This window comes from Sinohyriopsis cumingii, chromosome 5 (assembly GCF_028554795.1).
Source record: "Sinohyriopsis cumingii isolate HCF-2022 chromosome 5, ASM2855479v2, whole genome shotgun sequence".
NCBI lineage: Eukaryota > Metazoa > Mollusca > Bivalvia > Unionida > Unionidae > Sinohyriopsis > Sinohyriopsis cumingii.
In genome coordinates, this window is record NC_142965.1 from 152,149,062 (window position 1) to 152,172,314 (window position 23,253).

The 23,253-nt window shown below is 34.1% G+C and overlaps 1 protein-coding gene across 1 annotated transcript in view; it reads left to right on the forward strand.

Annotated features, from left to right (window-relative positions):
* The window catches only part of LOC149800476 (von Willebrand factor D and EGF domain-containing protein-like), an 83,466-nt gene that overhangs the window by 57,092 nt on the left and 3,121 nt on the right, over positions 1 to 23,253 (forward strand). The window contains exons 6-17 of the mRNA XM_089960101.1: positions 3,622 to 4,032; positions 4,466 to 4,548; positions 5,623 to 5,686; positions 6,893 to 7,072; positions 7,851 to 8,044; positions 8,513 to 8,870; positions 9,504 to 9,656; positions 10,265 to 10,436; positions 11,075 to 11,262; positions 15,102 to 15,377; positions 15,927 to 16,035; positions 22,588 to 22,735. Of these exons, the coding sequence (XP_089816227.1) occupies positions 3,622 to 4,032; positions 4,466 to 4,548; positions 5,623 to 5,686; positions 6,893 to 7,072; positions 7,851 to 8,044; positions 8,513 to 8,870; positions 9,504 to 9,656; positions 10,265 to 10,436; positions 11,075 to 11,262; positions 15,102 to 15,377; positions 15,927 to 16,035; positions 22,588 to 22,735 (2,336 nt within the window). The remainder of the gene's footprint in view (positions 1 to 3,621; positions 4,033 to 4,465; positions 4,549 to 5,622; positions 5,687 to 6,892; positions 7,073 to 7,850; positions 8,045 to 8,512; positions 8,871 to 9,503; positions 9,657 to 10,264; positions 10,437 to 11,074; positions 11,263 to 15,101; positions 15,378 to 15,926; positions 16,036 to 22,587; positions 22,736 to 23,253) is intronic.

Below are 23,253 nucleotides of genomic sequence, written 5' to 3' on the forward strand. Positions count from 1 at the left end.
TTAAGATAACTCTAAATGGTACTGGGTATATATCATTTTCTTCAACTGCACACTGTTGTCTTCCATTTGATTTGATGACTTACAGCTATACTGTCTACACAGTAGGCCTCAACGTCAGGAAAAATTCTGTATACTTCAGTTACAGCTGAAATAAGTTTTGCATTAGTACCTGAATCAGACAAAAAAGGTTGTGTTCTGGTGTGTGAATAGAAATGGCTAAAAGTAATATAGACAAAAGCCATAAGAGTACACAAGTTACATATGAAAACCACCAATTCACTTGCACGTGTGGCATACAAGTTCAAAGATTTGCTTCAAGTTTATTTGTGTACACAGATTGTTCAACTCATAAGATATTTTAAGAGCTATTTCTCTATTGTATGCATAATTCATTTACAAATGTGATTAGTGGGCCACACCGAAGGCCATACTATTAGTTCACTTGGCAATATGGTAACGTCAGCTGAAAAGCATAATCATCCATTAAAAGAGCATTATGATATGAACATTAGGTATTTAGGACATATAGATTTTTCTTTTCCAAATGGAGTCCAAGTAATTATTGCCCAATCCAGGTATAATTTTGTACACAAGTAAAGAACAAAATAAGATAAATCTTCATTTATTTGCAATTGACAATACACTTCTTAATGAATATACACTTTTGCATTTATTTTGTATCACTTGAATAAACAATATTTCTTTCAGTTCATTTTAAACTTTTATTTTATATCACTTGAGTAAACAATATCTCTTTCGTTTCATTTAACACTTAGAAACAGGTTCTTCCAGTTACAATAATCAACTCTGGAAACAATAAACAAACTGGAACTTTTGACCTAATTATATTACATTTACTAGGGTTAAAACAATAAATTCCTTAACATAATAAATTAACAGTTCCAGTTAATCAAACACAAAATCACCTTTTATACAGGGTGTGAACTGTTAATATTTACAGGATAAAGCTTATAGTTTCCAAATTGATTGAAGCTTACATGTTGCAGTTGCTGGCACATATCTATTTCCAGCATGGTTTGCATACATTCCACCTTTAATAATTTTGTTACTTCCCTACCCCACCCCATTCAGTAACAAGTATCAAAAATCAGGCTCATTCTAAGGCAAAGTCTGTAACTTGTGTACCACAGTCATCAGAGAGACAAGGATGCAAAACTTTATGATGCCTGTCAAAGGAAGAAAACAGTTTGTTGTTTACCCAAGTTTTGAACCAGTTAACTTGAATTCTCAGACCATCAATTGCTACAGCCCCACTAATTACAATTGTTAGGGAATAATGAGAACTCACCTTCAGTTATCTGTGTATATATATAATTTTAATAACCAAGAATACCGGATGTCTGGGAACATTATAGCATTCAATGGTAACGTCAGAACTGAGATGAGAGAATTAAACAAGCATAGTACATGACATAATATATCCATAAACTATTGACTGGGAAAAATACTACAGAACACCATTTCTGCTGGCAGTAAGATGTTGAACCTATATGTCATAAATATCAGGTTGGACATCTAGGACCAGTAATATTCATAATGGGCAGTACCCACCCCCCACCCCCAAGTGAGAAGGGCCTGATTTGTAATCTAAGCCACCCAACCTATCACAGCCTTTATAGTACTTGAAACAAATATTGAGTAATAGTAAAACAAACTCTGAAAGTTATTAAAACCAATTTGTTATATTTCCATAACTCTGCATAGTTAACTGTGCAAGCAGACTTAAACATATCAGTGTATGACAGTTAAATTGAGCTATAGCATCGATTAACAGAAGCTACGAATTCATCAACAAGCAGTGAACAATCATCTTCACAATAAATGTCAAACATTAGCATCCATAAGCTGTCAAGACAAGTTGTTACACTGGATATATAATCATCCATTTATTTCAAACAAGCTGTGAAAAACGAACCTCACGTCCGCTATATGTACGCTGGCCATTGCAAAGGATGCCTTAATAGATTAATGTTTATCGTCGTGTCTTGACAACCATTTTGCGCGCGCACACCGGAAAGTCATGCTATATATTTGTTACTTGTGAACGTATTCGTGGGCAGTACGCTATATATTGTTCCTATGGCCGTATTCACGGGCAGAATGCTATATGTTTGTTCTTCGTGAACGTATTTTTGGGCAGTTACTTTGTCATCTTCAACCTAAAGGTCAAAACTGCCCATGAAATATATATATCTGCCCACGAACCGAAAACATGAATAGGACTATAACATAAGTGTATATACTTATTTTCAACATATACATAATTACTATGTAAGAAATACAACCTATGTATATGTATTTTGATTTGAAATGTAAACTATATCATGTCCTTCCCGTAAACCCACTTTCGGGATGACTGCCCACAACGCACCTAAAACGTGTATATATATATATATATATATATATATATATATATATATATATATATATAAGTGTGTTTGCTTTCTAAGCTGTATTTATTCGTGTGCTTTCTACACCCATGTTCTTAATTTGAGGAAACACCACGACCTTGCCTCGTTTGCCGAATAGTGATGGAACTTGGGAACCACATATGTAACATAGCAGTTCCTACGTTCTGTATAAAATTAAATTCTGTGAGCAGAGTCTTTCTAACCAAATTGTTCATGACGTCTTCGCATTAAAATTGTAGGAGAATACATGCTGACTCGGTTTCGAGAAAATGACTTAATACAATCTTCTTATATAACGGGCATTGTAGCGGAAGACTGATCAAATGCTATGGTAATAAACAGACTGGTTTTGCAATCATGAATCAGATTTAAATAACTGTTTGTCTAATGTGATAGTTTGGTCTTTTAGGACATAGGAGAATTTGTTTCTTCTTGATGGGGATTGATACAATTTCGACGGCATCAATTCTCGTGGTTTTGAGTTGACGAACATTGTATCAACGTGTTTGGAAGCAGAAACAAAATAAAAAAGAAAACTTCCGTTATTACTAAAAATAAAATAATGATAGACGTGCGCAGAAAAGTTTAGTATATAAAAAACGTAATACTAGTGGTCAGGAATATGCACCAATTAGCTTCGTAGAGAATTGCATCTTATGTTCTGCATGTAGCACAGACGCTAACGCGCATTTCTTCTAAGATAGGTGTGACGTTTATAACGTTACTTTAGGAAATGGTTAAATGTATCACAAGAACATAAACACTCAAAGAGACGCATATTTTTTTAAAAGCGATAAGAAAAGAACATATTAAAATAGTCCAAAGATGGCATTTGCATATGTCCATAACCAAATAAGAGAAAATAAATAATGCGTTGTTCGGGTGGAGTGTAATTCAACGTCAGCACAGTGTATGTTCTCTGGCGACATATAGTGAAACTCGCATACATTAAGAGTATTTCTTTAAACTATTTGATATTATTATATATTGAGACTAATATTATATTCTGATACTTTTTCGGTTGATAAAATGCAATTAAACTCTATTGCATAATAATAACAAGTTCATAATATGTAACCTTCTTTAGGAATCATATAGCCTTGGTACCTATTTGGCGATTCTTCTGAGATGTATGCCATCCTTGTAAAGATCTACATTTAGATCGATGATAACAAATTTTTTTTTTCAGATTCTGAATCCAGTAATCAACATGAATAAAGGTGAGACCACTATGATTTACTTCGACATAACTATTCCGCCAGGTTGTACAACACAAGAAAACAGAACTGTCACAGTTAAGGATTGTTTATTGCCTATTATTATGTACGACCCGAAAGAGGGAAAATGCGATCCATATAGTTCAACTGTAACGGTTAAAGACAGCCAAAGATGCCAAACAAGTGGAACGACTTTTACAGCTACAACATACCCGGGCTCTGAATGGAAAAACAAAATTGCAAATATTAGCATGAAAGTTACCACCAAAAATGATGACCAATACATACCTGGAGTGTCAGATACATTCAAGATAACTTTAAAGACGGATAGCATTGCAAGCGGACATGAATTATTAAAAAACTATACTCTGGATTATGTTACTGTAAGTAGTTGAACCATTGTAACTGCCATTTTAGTGCATAAATCGAAATCGATCAGTCAGTATAAATTTGGAATTCTGAATGATAAATAAATTTTAAAAAAAACAACATAATTTATAGCCATGCAATCATCCAGATAGTTTTAATTAATTTTGATAAAACATTTATCGATGTACACTTCATTTGTTATAACAATATTTAAAATCAAATACTACATGTAAATATATTTAATAAATTCTGAAGACTGTCTTGAAAGTTTCTTCTTTGAAAAAATTCAATACATTTAAAAGAAATTTGATTTGATGCTTTCGACTTAAATCGGATATAATCATTATTTTATATAGTATAATTCTGCTCTGAAAACACATACAACCGTCATTTATAAGTTAGAAACATGGCAAATTTATGAATGGAACTGTATGTTTCACTCAGCAGGTGATAGTTCATAATAATAAAGTATGGGAGCGAAAGATTTGCTATGCACGTGTGGATCCACATATGAAGACTGCAGACGGATCGTGAGTATGACAGCAAAGGTCTTCCACCACACAATTATAATACAAGATATACACTACACTTCATACACTAATAGTGCGTAGTTCTACTGAAACGATTCAACGATTTATGTCCTGTTATCAAACGCGCCGTATTAAGCTGACTTTGTATTAATTTCGAATTGCTGGGCAAAATAATATTTTTATATACATAATGTCCCGGTACTTGACAAAATATTCAAAGATTCTAATATATTTCTTGTGTCATAGATTTTAAGACGTTTTTAAGTCAGTGAGAAAAATACGAAACATATCAGCTTGAATGGAAACAAACCTGAAGATGATACAAATTAAATAGTGTGATCGGCATGAACCTGTGAAGCAGCTACTATTAAGAATGATTTCCCCCTAAGTGTTTCTGATTTTCTCCTATTTGAAAATACTGTGTAGAAACTGAAAAACAGTCTTACAGTCCCTTCTCTCCTCTCTCTCTCTCTCTCCTTTTAATTCAATATGCAAAGGATAGCGCTAAATTATTTTCGTCTATATAGTCAATGTATACAAACATGCAGAAATCAAACTAAAAGACACCTTGTAATATTCCAACTGCTCTGCTAACATCATATGTTTCTTTATATGCTGTTTCTTTGCCTTATGTACATTTTTTTTTAAGATTTAGTAATGTACATATTCAGATTTGAAATACCAATCATATTAAGGCTTAATCGTGAGGGAATATGGGCACGTGTGTTCAGGCAATGCGATGGGTGCCATTTACCCACGGACCTGGATTCGAATCTCAGTAGAGTACGAATTGAAAATTATCTAATCTGTACGATAGTATTTTTTGTATTAAAATATTAATTATGCCGACCATTATCAAGCATTCTTCTATAGGAATCCACGGATAACACTTTCCATTCTGTCTGGTGTATATTTATAATTCTCTCTCTCTCTCTCTCTCTCTCTCTCTCTCTCTCTCTCTCTGTATATATATATATATATATATATATATATATATATATATATATATATATATATATATGCATTTCCAGACATTTCTTATAACTCTTAAAACTGTTAATTTTTATTGTTCAGCATATATGACCATCATCAACCAGGCGAATATGTTCTATATAGAAACATCCAGAACAAACAAGAAGTAAGTGTGAAAACGAATTCAATATGCCACATGCTTTCTATTACATTTAATATATTTAATAAGCTGTATATGGTTTTAAAAAAGAATCGGTTAAGTTAAAAAAAAATCGTTTTCCACCATGCCCACCACTAGTGCATTTAAAGATTCGAAGTTTGTGACAGTCCATCTTCTATTAAATTCAGTCAACGTGTTTTATAATATAAATATTAGCTTTTCTACTTAGACGTTTAGCTCTTTCTTTGCAAACTTGTACTTTCCAAGACATAATTACCTTCTTCTGAAAAATTCAATCTGAAGTTGATAGTTTTGTGGAACCGGCTAGGTACACATAACGACGAAACTGGAGTTTAACTCGGAGAAAATGGCTGCAACGTGTTTCTGAAGCATACTTTATCAAATTGCCTTTGACAAATATATAGTGTAAAATTGTATACCAGTGCTCTAAATGCAAAAAAAAAACAGTATGTGAGGCGTATATTTAATTTGTAATGAGCTTTTTCCTTAATTAAGAGTATAGTTTGAGCTTACCTGACTAATCTCGTGTCTTATTATTTGTTTACTGATATCTGAGTTCATTGTCTGGCCTTATAAATAACAACTAGAATGTTTTAAATAGCGAACTTGAGACTTAAATCCTAGTTATTATATTGTGTTTTATGTTGCTATATAAGTCTGAGGTAAACGAATTATTCGTTCGTATTTTAATATCAGTCTGAGTAATCGCTTTTGCTTGAGTAAAGATATAATTTGAGACGTATAATTTATTTAAAATATTTACTGGATTTAAAAGGTGCGCATTGTCTGTTTGGACTTAAACACAATTCTGAGATTTTTTTTGAATTTATTAATAGACATTCTGGATTATAACATTATGATGCATCAAGACTGTTGGTACATCAACATATTCAAGCTTAGAGCTCATTCGGAACAATCTATGCTTTGAAGTTGCGATAGAACTTTTAGGATTATTGAAGACTTAATTCATAATATCTGAACTTTGGCTAGCGTAGATGATGTTTTAAGCATCTGCAAATATTTTTAAAACGTACATTAATAGGTCACATTCATTGGACAAAAGGAAAATGTTTACGTAGATGTTCATTTATTTACTTGTCCCCCTACTATGAAAGCTATCATTCTATTTTTATCGCCGTTTCTACAATCTGATGTTTTATAACTCGTTAAGTATTCTTGTGACAATTGTAGGTCCAGATAAAAACAACGTATTGCAATGGTGTTGCAACTTGTGTTTGTGCCGTATCAGTACGAGCTGGTGGTGACATGTACATTGTAAATCTTTGCAACGGTAAACGGTTTGCTAGTTTTGTGTCCTGTAATAATGTTGACATCCTGGATGTGCGGGAAGTAACGGAGCACAATATTGAGGTAAATGGAGGGAATATTGACACATTGTAATTATCCTGCCTTTATTGTAAAATTTGCTTTTTTTATCTGCTTTGACACTTTCAGTATCTTTCAGCTTTTGAGACACGATAGTGCAAGCTTCCTTAATAACATTGTAAATACAATTTGGTTCAGTTTTATCAAACATATATATGATTGTTTCCCCTCTTTCAGCTGTCTAAAAAAAATCACTTGACAAATTCTGCGTGAATACATAACATTCTCTTCAGTTTCTTTGTTACTTCGTCTTGCGTTATAGACACTATACCACCTGCCTATATCTGATTCCAATAGAAAAAGGGTTAAAGGTTTACATATGAGTGTCTAAAGGACAAACCAAAAGCAAAACTAAATTTTGTTGCATAAATACTTTATTATACTAATGAATTTGATTCTGAAGGTTGTTCGATTTTAGATAGTGAATTTCCATAATTTACAATTTGGTTTAGCATCTCCTGAAAATTCAAAATGTAAAGGAAGGATACAATCCTGATAGTCTGGCAAAAAATGGTGACACAAGTATTCCCGGTATCAGATGCAGAAAATGTTTGTCAGTTACTTGCATAGTGATAACATCAGTAGATATATCAATTTAAAGTGTTTTATTGAAAAATTAAAATAAAAAACGAAGGTGATATTAGAATTTTTTTGATATGCAACATTCATTTTAAAGTCAATATTTAACCTCTTTCTCGCGTCACACATCTGTCAAACTTTCATACTTAATTGAGAATGAAGAAACGTTTTTTATTTTTTGCAGATTTACATGCCCATTGGAACCAAAGTTGCCCTTACAATACACACTCATCCCGTTTTTCATAATACAATGGATGTCTACATATACCTCGCCGTAAGAGATCTGAATTCAGTAGCAGGAATGTGTGGGAAATTTAATGGAAACTCATTGGATGATTTTGATGGTTTATCGATCAGCAATTTTGTGGACAAGTGGAGGTAAGAATTGCAATAAAATATTTCTTGATTTATTTTACAATATTTTTGACGTCATATATTTATCAATGAAAACACTTTTAATGTCAGATTCAAAATCAGGCTTTATATTCAGAGGTACAATGAAAATTATAAAGGTTACACAAAATGGCTACACATTGGAGTATTAGCAAAGGTATCACAAATCGAAAATTAACTACGTTGCAATATAGATAATAGGTTTATAGTGAATTTGGTACAAGTAGTAGAGGTAATATTGCTAATAATAGCAGGAGGTAAAGTAGTATAATTTATAGTTCTACCAGTTATTATATTCATAAGGCCATTTCTACTCTTCCTAGGGGAAACGTAAATGTGCTGCGATTGTAATATTTACCCTGTTGCATAGAATCTTCCTGATTAGTACCAACTAAGGTATTCTTTGTCAAGTTTCAGATTAAACTGTGATGGATAAACTTTCGTTTTTTTTAGAATTAAGTATTCAAATGATTCATTTCTCAACCCTGCTAACCATAAGCAAGTCATCTGGGACGAAATGGAAAAATTCTGCATTTGCCCAATCGCTAGTAATGTTACAAATAGCTCAAACAATGCAGCGGAGGATTCAACGGTGACTGTCTGCTCCGCAAGTCAATATCAGTCATGCAAGAACGAAGCTACATACAAAGGAAGGAGACTTGTAAATGCATGCCCGAAAATGACTAAGAGATCTTCTGAGGCGGACACTCTAACCACTAGGCAGACGGAGCGGTCGCACTGGAAAGAAATACAACGACTGTTCACAATGTCACCAGAAGAGGTTCCTTCCTCTGAAAATAATATTGTACAGGTAGGCTTCACAGAAATAGTTTACATTTTTGTCATTTGATGGTAGCTATCGATATTGTATTCATCTTGGAGTGAATTATACATCACACATTAAAAGATTTAGAAATACACATGATAATTTACTTGAAACATGCAAGATTGCATATACAAACGTGTTTTCCCTGACGTTACATTGTTTACGGAAGGTACGAGTTCATAAATACTTGTATTTTTATGTTACACTTTGAAATAAAATTACGACTATTGATATTACGTCTTAAACAATAAACGTGAAAGATAAAAAGCCTTGAACTCTATTTTTATCAGTAAAACCACAATACAAAATCCCTGCTTGAATAGTGTGGAATACGAACAATTAGATGTTTATAACGTAACTACTTTCACTGTGATAGATGACATTAAGCCTTATGCTATATGAAATCTTAAATCCGCTTCAGCTGTAGTTTCATAAAATGTTTAAATAAAGAAACAAATTTACGAAGACACATTTACTGTTAATTATTGTGTGTTTGTTTGTAGAACAATATATATTACATGAATACCTTGGCATTCCATTCATATTTAAATCTTCGATGTAATTAGGATTAAAAGAATTTACGTAAGCTAAATCATCGAAAATACAATATATTTACAGCGTTCTTCATCGCGTTACACAGAAGAGGAAGCCCAAACATATTGTGAAAAGGAGTTTCAGAATTCTGCAGTAGTGACGATGAAGGACAATTTACCTTTAACCACCGATGACATCATAGTGAGTGCAATATCCCTGTGTGTTCAGGACATAATGGTACGTATCACGGTTTGGTGCATACAATTTTTACCTTTGAGAACGTTTGTCTTCTAAATGTCTTGCTATAAATTATACTTAAAGAGGGAGTTTTCTTGACGTTGAAAGCTTAAGTTTTGGGATATTTTGGGTCGGATTCTATAAAATAAATAGATACAAGTTGAAGGAAAAATCAAATAAGTCTTTTTACATTATTATTCTATTGATTCCAGTAGCTAACTTGGAACTTTGCCACGCAACATACGAAACAACGAGAAAAGATTGTTAAGATACGTCATTAAATATTGACATGGTACAAACGTTTAGATTTTCAGAAAATATAAAAACAAAATAGTTGCAAGAAATGTAGTATATAATTCATTTCAATTTTACAAAATCGGTTGCAAATAATGGATATGAATACAAAGTATTGAACCATAAAATCAATCGCGACAAGTGTCGAAACCTGCAGCAGTGTGTGCAAATTCAGAATCAATTTTAGACAACGTCATAAGGTTGTAATGTACTTAGAGGTAAATCAGGGAGATATTTCATTAGCTAATAATGTTGATAGTTGTGACATTTTGATGTACATCTATCATCATTAAATTTTGTTTCTTTTCATTCAGCTCACAGGTGAGACCTATTATACTAGTGTGCACATAGAGTCAGTAACAAGACAAGTTGACAACATCATTCAAAACGATGTCGCGTTTAGACAAGAAAATGTGACTGCTGTGCTGGAATTTCAAGAAGTATCATGTGCTAAGAATTGCAGCGGCCACGGACAGTGCAAACATGGTAACAGGTTTTCATTATCTTATTTCAAAACAAACTTGCTATTTTAAATTATTATATGATACATCATACTTTCCTGAAGTGAGACGAATGCAGAAGTATTAAATGTCGATGAACCTGATCAAATATGGGTGGTATAATTAGCAAATGGAAGCCATTAAAGCAATAGATAACATTGTGAACAATTTGAAGTGACTGTCGTCAGGCTTGTTTGATAAAGTCTTTAGCTGGATAATGTCTCAATTGATGACTACCAAATTTTAACAACAAATGAAATGAATAATTTGCAAGTTATTCCATATCAGATAGCACTTAATAATATGACAGGCAAAGGTCAATAATCACCCTTTATGGCGTAAAGAATTAATTTAATGAACGCTTGAAACGCATCTGCGTCAATGCTTTCAAATTTGTTTATAATGTGCATAATAAATCCATGATACGTCGTCTACTTCCTTTTCTTGTACAGTCATTCGAGAAAACAATAGTGTAATGTATAGCATTTAGAGACGCTGCGGATGAAGGAAACGTATCATTCATTTTATTTGTGAAATCTATCTTAAATCATCCTGAGTTATGACAATGGCTATATCAATTTTATTTTTTCACAAAAACACTGAATTTATGTATCTTCATTGTAGGCACGTGTTATTGCTTTGAAGGATATATTCTCCAGGATTGTTCACAATCTCTGAGTGATGCTCCTGAAATAACTGATATTTTAGGAGGGGGCATATGTTCTCCTCTTGTTGATGACTGTTGTCGCATCAAGCTCTATGGTGATGGTTTCGGACGCGGACATACTAAAGCTCAAGTACAGATATTGGAGGTAAGTAATTATGTGTAATTATTTATTAACCATCTTAGATCGTCGTGGTTGTTTCCGGAACTCTTCATTAGCTCGAAATTAGCAGACATTATAACATTTTCTATACTGATTTTTTAATACATGTATATATATATTAATTTCAAATGTCTGACAGAAAATATTGTTTTGAAATTAGACACATTACAAATCTAGCGTGTTTGCTTGATAACTTTATTCGGCAGGTGTTCAGTCTATATTGTGTAAATATGAAGAAAATATTTGTATGACGTTGTCATGACAAGATTCACTGCAGCTCCTATTTTGGCAAACCGCTGAATTATTGTGAATGCTGATTTCAAATATTTTAATCATTATTTAGTGTTTAGATTACAGTGGCTAAATTTCTCGGCTCTTTCTAAATATCCCAATTTTATCGTTTTAATCGCAAGCTTATGTGTACAAAACTGTGAGCTGTAATTCGTGAAAGTTACCTTCAGACACACGTGCAAGAGGATGGTCATGTTGGGTAAAAGACTGTTGACATGTCTCAGTAACCAAAAGAACTGATGTTATACCACTAATTTTGAATACCAAATGTTTTGTCGGGTGGTATTACAGACAAAACCTTTGTGTGTGAGTGTATTACAGATTCAACTTATGAACTTTAGTATAGTTTCCTGTTATCTAAGAAGTTGTTGATAAGACGCAGGTGGATCCATATTTATACCGGGCATAAAAACTCCGCTCTGATTTTAGTCACTAGACATGGAGATCGAATAAATAAAATGCTAGCTTATTTGTTTTTTTATTTTTATTTTTTTGCCATTTAAAAGAGAAATAATAATGTCATGACTTAATAAAATCAGTGTAGTAATTCCGGAATGCCTTTTGTGTAAAGCCAATTTATTTTTTGTCGTTATACAATAGTTAACCGAAATCAGTATTCGCCAGTATAAGAGCTACTCCAGTTATTTAAGTGACGAAAGAACTACCACATATTTGAAAAACAGAGATAATTATAAGACCAAAATAATATACTAATACCGTTCTTCAGGCTATGTATAGATACGTAATAATAAGTCATGTAATATTATTTCAAAGTGGCGTTACTTTTATATTGGGTAATTATGAGGTGACTGCGCACGCATTTTTCAAATCAGCCTTTAACTTCAAGTATGAAATTTGTCATTTCCTTGTTAAGTTTTGATAGTGTCTGAGAGACTTAGAGCATCAGGCCAGGAAAGTAATCTCTCGAGTATATATGGATGTAAATAATGCTTCACAAATGGGATATCTTGTGAGTTGGTTGCACATACAAATTGAAGGTCAATCGATGGTGTAAGGCTGCTCTTTATTAAACTTACAAGGAGGGCATCATTGAGATGCAATTGGTTTGAATAACCTGTGGGCCTTCTACTGCGTCGTTTGTCACGCTAGGGGCTCGTTTGGGTTTGCATTCAAACCGATGAAAATATATACTGAACGAAGTTATATCTGAGTTTGACTTAAAATATTTCTCCCGGAACGAGAGGATGAACGTATTTAGTTAGCAAAGCCTAGTTAAATTTAGCATTAACCGTCTTAAGTGGAATAAAGTAACGTATATGGCGGTAAAATCTACTGCTATATGCTAGATTATGAAATGTTTTCTTTTATACCACAATAGGTAAAGGATAAAATAAGAAAATGATGCAAGATTAAATCATTTCAAGACTCAAGGTTTCGTATATAAAAAGATCAATGGCATTGGGACACAATCATGCAAATGGTGTGTGCCTTGGAAATCGTGAACATTGCTGCAGATCTTGCCAATATGAAAACTATTAAACATATTTCCTCGCATGACGTGTGGATATAGGTCCTCAACTATAACTTAGATGCGATATCAGAATCAAATCAGGTAATCTGTTAGGAAATCTTATCGATCCCTATGACGAAAATTTGCCAGCTCATATGTTGTATAAACACCTGCAACGTTGACAAAAAAGATGAAACGGTAGACTGAATTACTGAAATGAATTTTGACGTGATTTACAATTAAGGAAAGATTTCCTTTATATAACAGTGCCGAGTGTAATTAAGACAAGACAGCACGCGTAAGGCAGCACGCGTGTGTGCGTTGTATTCGAATACCAAGTTGTAGTAGACAAGATGAAATACTTGCATATTAGCACCGCTCGAATGAACCACAACTTGTTACCCATGATCAACTACTGCTGGTTTTAAATGCAGCGACGATAGTACAACAACTAAAACAATTTGTGCGTACGCGTAATAATCAAGTGTCATTTGGAGGACAAAAACTGACATGCCTACACTATTAGATATTAGAGCATGAACAATATCGTCGTCGTATTGTAGCTGATATTGCTACCAAAGCTGCTGCATATGTTCGTGAACAAGCTTGCCGTCACCGTACTACTGAGGCTACACCAAAGGCTCATCAGTTACAAGTATCCAAGTTTAATTTGTATAAACGTCTGGGTGAATTAAATATTAGATCAATGGAATACTACATTTAGGTCATACGCATTCAAAACTTATTTGGCCGAAGGTTCGTTTAATATTAGCAAATAATGGAAGAAAAGATACAAATAGGATAAATGAGCCTGAAACGTTTTAATGGTCTTTGGCATTTGTGTTTAAGATTCAATTTCACTATTACATACAGTATTACAATGTGTGGATTCTGATCGCTGAAGTTGCACGCTATGATTTGGACCAGCCGACAGGTGATACTAAATTCATTGTGATTTTATTCCACTTGTTGATGTATTTATACGTGAAAACCAACCCTGTTATACGCAGATATAATCTGGCTGAAGGCAAAATAGGAATAAGCAGTTGGGGCCACCCTAATGTGTCAATATTATCTCAAAACCAGCATGGCCACATTGCATTAGCACGCTAAAACGATAGAGCGTTGTCTGAGGTATACAACGCTGAAGTAAAATTAACAGCTTAACACCGCACAAGGACACAAAACTAAGCGAGGGAAAGAATAGTTTATTTACAGACAGTAGAAGTTGAGATAATTCTTTTTAAAGCGAAAACTTATATAAATATCTAAAACAAGCCCCGTACTTTGTATTTTCTGTGTCGCAATCTCAATGACATGTATTTAAGTAGTATTTTATTGGTTAATAATATAGATCGGTTGTATTTTGTCCCACATAACTGCATTCTTACATGGACGCTGTTTGGTACATTTCAGGGATTACAATGCACAGGTGTGCAAGTATACGCTTATGATTGATATAAAATTCATGGGGTTTAGAAGAAACTGTGCTATCTCAGCCACCAAAATATAAACGATCCTATTCATACTACTAGAGTGAATGTATTAGGTCTGCTGGTCACTTCTCATCGCAGCAAATCTCAGTTCTTCACATATTCGATTTGATACAAATTTTATTCTAATGAATGTGATGCTTCATAAAAAATAATTGAATTGCTATCATTGTACAAAACTGGCTACACATTTGCGTACCAGAAGCATCTGATAAAAGAGAAGATTGTCAGCTGCTGATCTTATACTGTCGCCAGTACGAATAGTTATGAATGTAACTAAGTAAATACAATAATAAGGTAGATAAATTATTCTAAAGGTAAAGATAAAATTATCTTCTAATAGGGCGCTGTTATAGATTTGAGATATCAAGCTTTAGAGAAGGAATACGGCTTTAATATTTTGTCTCTGGAGAGCTTTTATCGACAATATTGTATGGAAACACTATTATCTAAACTATAAAGTAACGTATAGTGTAATATTTTATTAGGAACAGCACATGAAAGAAAGACCTCCGGCTGTTCACAAACGCTCAATACTTTTAAACATGTTTATCCTTTTTTACAATTAGATAGCAGTTGATGGTTCTAAACATACCGTCGGCGGAAAGGTGCAACTGGACGTAGACGTTGAAAATGTATTCGTTGCCTATATTAAATCAATCTTATGCACAAATGAAGCAAAGGCACTTGCGCACACCAATACATGGGATGTTGCTGCGAGAGGCATAACAATGTCCCTGTCCAACGATAACCAAACGTATGGAACAGAGAGATCTTTCTATGAATACAACTCAGAGTGCCAAGAAGTGTCAATAACATCCATGGAAGTTTCCATTTCACTAATGGTATTTATAAATGTCGTTATAATTTGCAAATCCGTGGATACTTTGAAAGTTTACATTGTTTTACTCTAATTCAGTAAATATGACGTTATAATAATCAAGGTAATACTATCGCGAAACACCGAACGCTGCTGAGTTTTTATGTTGAAGATGAATTATTATTATTATTATTAGTAGTAGTAGTAGTAGTAGTAGTAGTAGTACTCTTGGTTCACATGCACCGAGCCAAGACAATGTAATAACGTAATCGACGCATCTAAATCAGATTTAGTGTTAAGTTATAAATAGTGTGAGAAAAAAACTTTTATTCTAGATTTAAAACAAACAATAACAAAATACTCCGATTTAGACGAATATCCATTCTTTTGATAGGGAGCACGGTCTTTACATTCGATATATATTGTAAGAATAATACACTCAGTCTTATAGATTATATACAGGTTATTGAAAGAGTATGAAACAAAACATTTGTATTCATTTCATATCGTTTATAATGAAATGGCCTTTGCATTGTAAACTAATCATTCAAGAGAATGCAATCTTATGTCATAGGTAAACAAGTGCTTTATAGCAGATGTCTGTTATTCCACTGGTGAGAAAGATGCTTCCAACGTTTGCAACATTTGCAACCCGATGGACAATAAATATCAATGGTCGAATGGTGAGTTCACTTTTGTTTCTTAAATTAGTGTGAACTTGATACAATTCCAACATCACTGCTGCTTGAGAGCGTAGATCCAGTATTGCCTTCGCTAACTGATGTTATTAATACATCAGGAAAATCCCCATCATTTTTCAAAACTGTCATTGTAAAGCCTCTGCTGAAGAAACCAACACTAGACCATAACGATTTAAAGAACTACCGCCCAGTTTCTAATCTCCCATTCATATAAAAAAATCATAGAAAAGGTTGTTCTATCCCAGTTTGTATCTCATCTGAATTCAAACAATCTTTTTAGCAATATACAATCTGCATATCGCCCTTGCAAAGTACTGAAACTACTCTTCTAAAAGTAGTTAATGACATTCTCTCTGATTTTGGATAGCGGAAATATTACAGTCCTCACCCTCCTTGATTTGTCTGCAGCATTTGACACCATATACCATGATATATTACTTCAACGTCTCCAGCATGTATTTGGCATTCATGATACAGCCTTACTGTGGCTCAAGTCCTACTTGGTCAACAGGACACAAACTGTATCTGGAAATGGAATACACTGCAGCCCACTTGATCTATCTTGTTAGAGGGGTCTGTTCTTGGACATGTTCTCTTCATTCTATACACTCAGCCGCTCTCAAGTGTCATATATCATCATCCAGTGTCTCACTAACTATACGCTGATGACACCCAAATATACAAATCTAGCCACCCAACTGAAGTTGATGCTACCATCCAAGGCGTAGAGAGGTGCATTTCCGATTTGTAATCATGGATGGCATGTAACAAGCTGCAGATGAATGATGATAAAACTGAAGCCATTCTGATCACAACACAGAGACTTTCTCATTCACATCCTTTAACTTAAAGAATAAATATCAGCAACACCAACATTAAAGTCACACAGTCAGTACGAAACCTAGGAGTTACTCTGGACAGTACTCTCACATTACACCAACATGTCATGAACATATGCAAGGCTGCATATCTTGAGCTGAGACGCATCAGCTCATTTCGCAGATATCTTTCAGTTGATGCCACTAAAACACGTGTTTGTTCATTAGTACTTTCAAGACTTGACTATTGTAACTCAGCACCACGATCAGAGCACAGCTTCCCACTGCTCTGTACCATAAACTAGCTCTCCATTCGATCCATAATCAAATACAAAATTTGTTCTCTGTGCTACGTTTCACTGACGGACTCTAGTCCAACATACCTATCCGACCTCACCCATGTGTACACACCAGCAGGATACTTACGCTCCTCTTCTGACAATCGTATACTCATTATTCCCGCTATGAAAACAGTCATATGGACAACGCTCTTTTGCATACCAGGGCCCAGCAACGTGGAATGAATTGCCCACTGAACTTAGGCACAAATACACAGTGATCCCATTCAAGAGTTTTCTCAAAACTCACTTATTTCGACTGCAAGACCAAACTTAAAGACCTCATAATGTTTCCTACCTTAAATATTTTCAGTATGTTTTTTTTGTTTACTAATTTCATTGTGTTTGTTTTTGTAATCATATCATTATATGTTTTTTATCTTACTTATAGGTGTTGTCTAATGTTGTAAAGCGCTTAGAGCTTCTAAAGATTAGGCGCTATACAAAGTCCTCATTATTATTATTATTATTATTATTACCAATTCTATAAAGCCACGAAAATCATGCAATGTAATGAAATGTGCTCATTTGCAAACTCTGCTATTGCGTAATATGCAAGGTATAACGCACTTTATTGAGTGCCTGGGTTTTTTTTTCCTGCTTAAATATGTGGGTGGGACTTTGAATTGTACCATTATCCGTTCATGCAAGATAATGTATATCCGTTTGTTGGTTTTCTCTTTCCTCGCATCACTTCTGGTTTTAAACAACAAAAAAAAATTGAGGTTAAACTTGTATAATATGGGTAAATGGTCTGTTACCCAAGTTTGGGTTGTTTTCTCCATACTTTTTTTTTTACTGTGACTTAATTCCAATACATTTATTTCACACAAATTGAAATACTCATTCACGAAATTGAAGTGGCGAGGAGAATGTCTTGAATCTAAAGAAATTACTACTATGATTTCATGAATTAATCTATCGGCATATTTCAGTAACTTGTTGACATGCTCGTACATATGAACTGCACACCATGTGTAAAATAGGTCTAGAAATCCGATTAACTTGTTAGGTGTGGTTTTCTAAGATTTAAACCACGATGATTTAGAAGAGGAAAGAGCGTCGACACTGGCATCTTCTCTTAGTCCGTATAGCGTAACATTTAGGTCACTATAGACCATATGCAAATTCGAATGATCATATATTTAAACAAATGTTTCTGCCATAATTGTCAAACATCCAGTATGTTCCTTAAAATCATATTTAGGCTTATGGCTGTAAGTGTCAGAATTCAATATGATGCAATATTTTAAAGAATAGGAGTGTTCATCCATGTTCTTCCCATAGCACCACCATACTCTCCAACAGGTTAGACAATTTTTAATTCGTACTCTAACCCTATTCAAAGCCAGGTCCGCAGGTAAATGGCACATCGCCTTGCCTGCACGTACCAGTCAATATCCCATCACGACAATGCATACATCACCCTAAAATAATGCCACTTAATCGGATTGATTATAGAGAATTACGAATATCCACCAAACAGAACGGAAGTGCTATCCATAGATTCTACAGAAGAATGTTTGATAATACTCACGGTATTTTATTGTAATGTGTGCTTAGTCGTCATAGATTATTGAATTGCGCTTTCAGGCAAAGCGATGGGTGCCGTTTACCCGCGGACCTAGGTTCAAACCTCCGTAGAGTACGAATTAAAAATTATCTATCCTTTTTGATAATAATTTTTGTATTGAAATGTTATTTCTATCTATTATCAAGCATTCTCCTGTACAATCCAGGAATATAACTTAACGTTCTCTCTGGTGTGTATTTATAATATAATATATATTATTATTCATGAGCCTCACAGTGGAGAATTAGGAGAGGCCAACCATAGTATGTAAAGTTGACTAGCTCAATCTGATTCTTAGGTTTCAAATGATATTGTCTCATCAAAACTAATCTGATTCAACTACGTAATTGACCTGAATGATCAGTCAGTAAAATTAGTTTCATTCTCCTTTGTAAATCATCTTTCATATCAGTTCCACCATTCTCTTCTGTTTAAATGTTTCGGTGCATGTGTGCGTGGAGTGGGCTGTGGAGTGGGCTGTGGAGTGGGTTTATAAAGCCTTTCAGACTAAGACTTACACAATGGAGCAAGTACTATGATACAACATTATACAACAGGTATCAAAGTGGTCTAGCATGCCATCATTTATTAGCTCTGAGAAATTATTCTGTCAAAAAAGAACAAGAGAACCATAAAGCATTTAAAGAAATATAACGGAACTAATCAGCTAACATGTCTACAAACATGTACACGTGTGTGTGTCTGTCTCTGTGTGTGTGTGTGTGTGTGTGTGTGTGTGTGTTTGAGGAGTGCTCTTTATTATTAGCTTTACAGCGCTTTTTTTAACTCGCCATAACTTGGTCATACATTTTTTGCACAAATGCAAGCTTCTCAAAAATGTAATAAAAACAGGCATTTTAAGCTAAAAGCAGCGGATCTAACACTAATTTTGTTAACTTTTTGTTAATTTTGTTAATTTTTCCGCCAACAAACGTTACTAAAAGGGCAATGGAAAACGGGCCAAACTTTTTGATTGAATGGTCTACGAAGGGGCTGTCTTGTTTGCAACCTTCTTCAGAGAGCAAATTGTTACTTAACTTGGTTTAGAAGAGCTGGATATACACATCGTTAATCAGCTAGAATGATTGTTCAGTTGTAGAACTTGTAACTTATTTATTCAACTACTATTAATTATACATTATGCTCATGGCACAAAAACGTTATAAGCGATTCGAAAACGAGGCAGTACGATTCACAAAAGCAATCAGAACTGAAGGGACATATACGAGACAGTACGGTACAATGAGAAACGGTATAATGACCCAATAATATAGACACGATCTGAATGGTGTGTAAAAAGTTTGCGAGGAATCGATAAACTTTGTTAAACTGACTCAAAGCATTAAACCGAACTGAAATATCTACAGACGGCGACATCCTGAGAAAGTATCTTGAAATGTTATGGTACGAAACTCCAAGGAAAACAAAAGAGATAACTGGTATAGGGTTAGAAACGGTAAGAAACAGAAAAAGGGTCCGAATGGCGATTTAAACACACAGAAACGGTAGGGAAATTTTAGGTGCGGAAAATACCTGCAAACCTTTGCAAAAGGTGTTACGACCACTGAAATCAGTGTGTATTTGGAACTCATACAATAAAGTCTACTCATTCATAGTTGATCTGCAAACTTAATTTATAACACTCAGTCAAAAGCATCTTACAAGATTTTGCAAGAATGTGTTTTGGAGAATGCATGGATTTCGAGCGGCATTCGACTATCTTACAAGAAACGGTGCTTCACGTGTATTTGTTGCAACGCAACAAGTCTGTGCTTTTTGAAAGAAAAAATATATCCTGCAGTCATTCTATTATGTTCTAATATCAAGGAAATAACCGACAGCGTGATTCTTTGTTTGATCGTTTTTTAGAGAGATCGATTGGTAGGTTGTTCTTGTAGGGTTTAACGCCATTTTTCAGCACACGATATGCTATACATGGCGGCCAGTATTAATGGTGGAGGAAGAACCCGGGAAAACCCCGGAAAGAACCACCGACCTACGAGAAGCTACTGACAAACTTTCTCACATACCCATATTGGTTGAATCCGAGACTCGAACCCACGCAGACAGAGGTGAGGTGGCAATGATCCGTAACGGAGAGCGCTTTAGACCACTCGGCCACTCGGGGCCCCCGATCGGTAGGTAGGTAGGTGGATAGATAGATAGATAGATATGTATATGTATATGTATATATATATATATATATATATATATATATATATATATATATATATATATATATATATATAGAGAGAGAGAGAGAGAGAGAGAGAGAGAGAGAGAGAGAGATGGATGGATCGATAGTTAGAAGATTGTCAAATATTGAAACTTGTAACAATTGTTGGTGTCATCTTCATTGTTGTCACGAATACATGGTCTTAAACTAAATAACAAAAAAGCGAAACCAAACAATTTTATAAAATTCAACAAATAATTTATCTGCCTAGAATACAAGGTGAAAATTTAAAAATTACTTACAGTATTGTGTTCCGAATAAAATTCATTATATTGAACTGATGTGTCAGTATCTTTAAGGGGGCCCAGAGTGGCCGAGTGGTCTAAAGCGCTCAACGTTTTGGGTCACTGTCATCTCGCCTCTGTCTGTGTGGGTTCGAGTCTCAGGCTCGGCTAAGGTGTATACGCTCGTAAATTTACCAGTGGCTTCTCGTGGGTCGGTGGTTCTTCCCGGGGTTTTCCAAGGTTGTTCCTCCACCAGTTATACTGGCCGCCACGTATAGCCTATCTTGTTCTGAAAAATGGCGTTAAACCCTACAACAACAACTAGAGCATCAACACTGTCTTTGAATTATGTTGATATACTAACAGTCTTGATGTATCACAATGATATAATCGAAGACGTCTTTAAAACATTCACAGTATTTCCAATATAGCTAATCTTAAAGCTTTATGAGCACCATTCAATTCCAATGAATAATTAAAATATATAAATCCTCGCAAGCGAAGATGTAACATGATTAAATGACTATTTGAAATAAGGATGTTTAAGATATGAATAATACTACTACTGTTATTCACTACCTAACATACAAAAAAAAAAAACTAAGATACAATTTCGTAACAAGGCCGAAGGTTGCCAGAATTAAGTGAGTCAGGATTCCTAGGGGCAATCCAATGACCTGAAATGAAATATCATTACATTCATTAGGAAGGTTACGTCTTTGCCTTCCAAGGTCAAAATATCACAAAACATGATTACTCAAATGAAATGATCTCATCCCAAAGTACAAATCCACAATGTACAAAATTAGCTATTTAATATGTTGCCTACTAAATGCCCTATATAATCTACACTAATGAATACAAAATGAAGCACATAATATAGATATACATAACTCTATTGTTAGCCTTGACATGGGACTAATGTTGACAACAGAAATAATTTGACTCGTAATTTGTTATACCAACATAATACTACCATCTACTTCTCCACGACTCTTTATGTAGTGTTATATAATCTTGATACTGATAAACCAAGCCAATATAATTTCGCTGGCAACAATATCGACCAATATTTTGAATCACAGAAAAGTAATTAAAGACGATTACCAAATAGTGGAATATTCTGCTTCACTGTGATTAAAGTTTGTATCTGTCTAACAAAATTAAATTATTATAACCATTGCTAATTAGAAATGTAAGCACATATAAATTACCTTTGGTCTGTTAATATTTGTTCAGCAGCGATGATATAATGTATGCATCTTTTCTTCCACTCACTGCAAATTCGTATGAAAACTAAATACAACACATTTCATGACTATATGTTTTCTTTGTATTTTTTCAGCCTGTCCAGGCGATAGTCCCAGCAATAATCCCAAGCAAAAAGAAGATAATCCCTCTATTGTGATAATTGTTGTGCCTACTGTAACGGTTCTTTTAGGTCTTATAATACTCGTTATCGTGATGCGACATTGCCTAAAAAAGACACAAATGTGAGTACTATTTTTGACAAAATAGGTTATCATCCTTGCTTATAACTTATTATTCCAGCAGAATACTGCTCGATTATGTTTCTCAACATACCGTGATACTTACCACGGGATCCCTCCAATATATTTCGGACCAACAATTTAATGTTCTAGATTGGGGGCCTGGCGTGTTTTCTTCACAATTTCCATGTGTCAATATGTAGAAATACGTATTGCTTTTGTTTATATCAAATCAAGCCTTTATTATATCCATTATGTTATTTGATAAATACTTATCAATAGGCAAAATCAAATAATACATCTCAGCTGAAAAGAAAGACATTGCATACCCACCCAACCCCAAATAAAAAAACAGTACCTTATAGTAGTCGAATTTTCAGAGTTAATGTTAATTATTGTATCAATTTTGTTTAAGTTTTAATCTTACACCGTAATTAAATTTGGGATATTAGACCTACATTATATTTTAAAGACATTATGTTAACATTAGAAAGCTTGCTGATAATAAAAGGAAGTGTTGA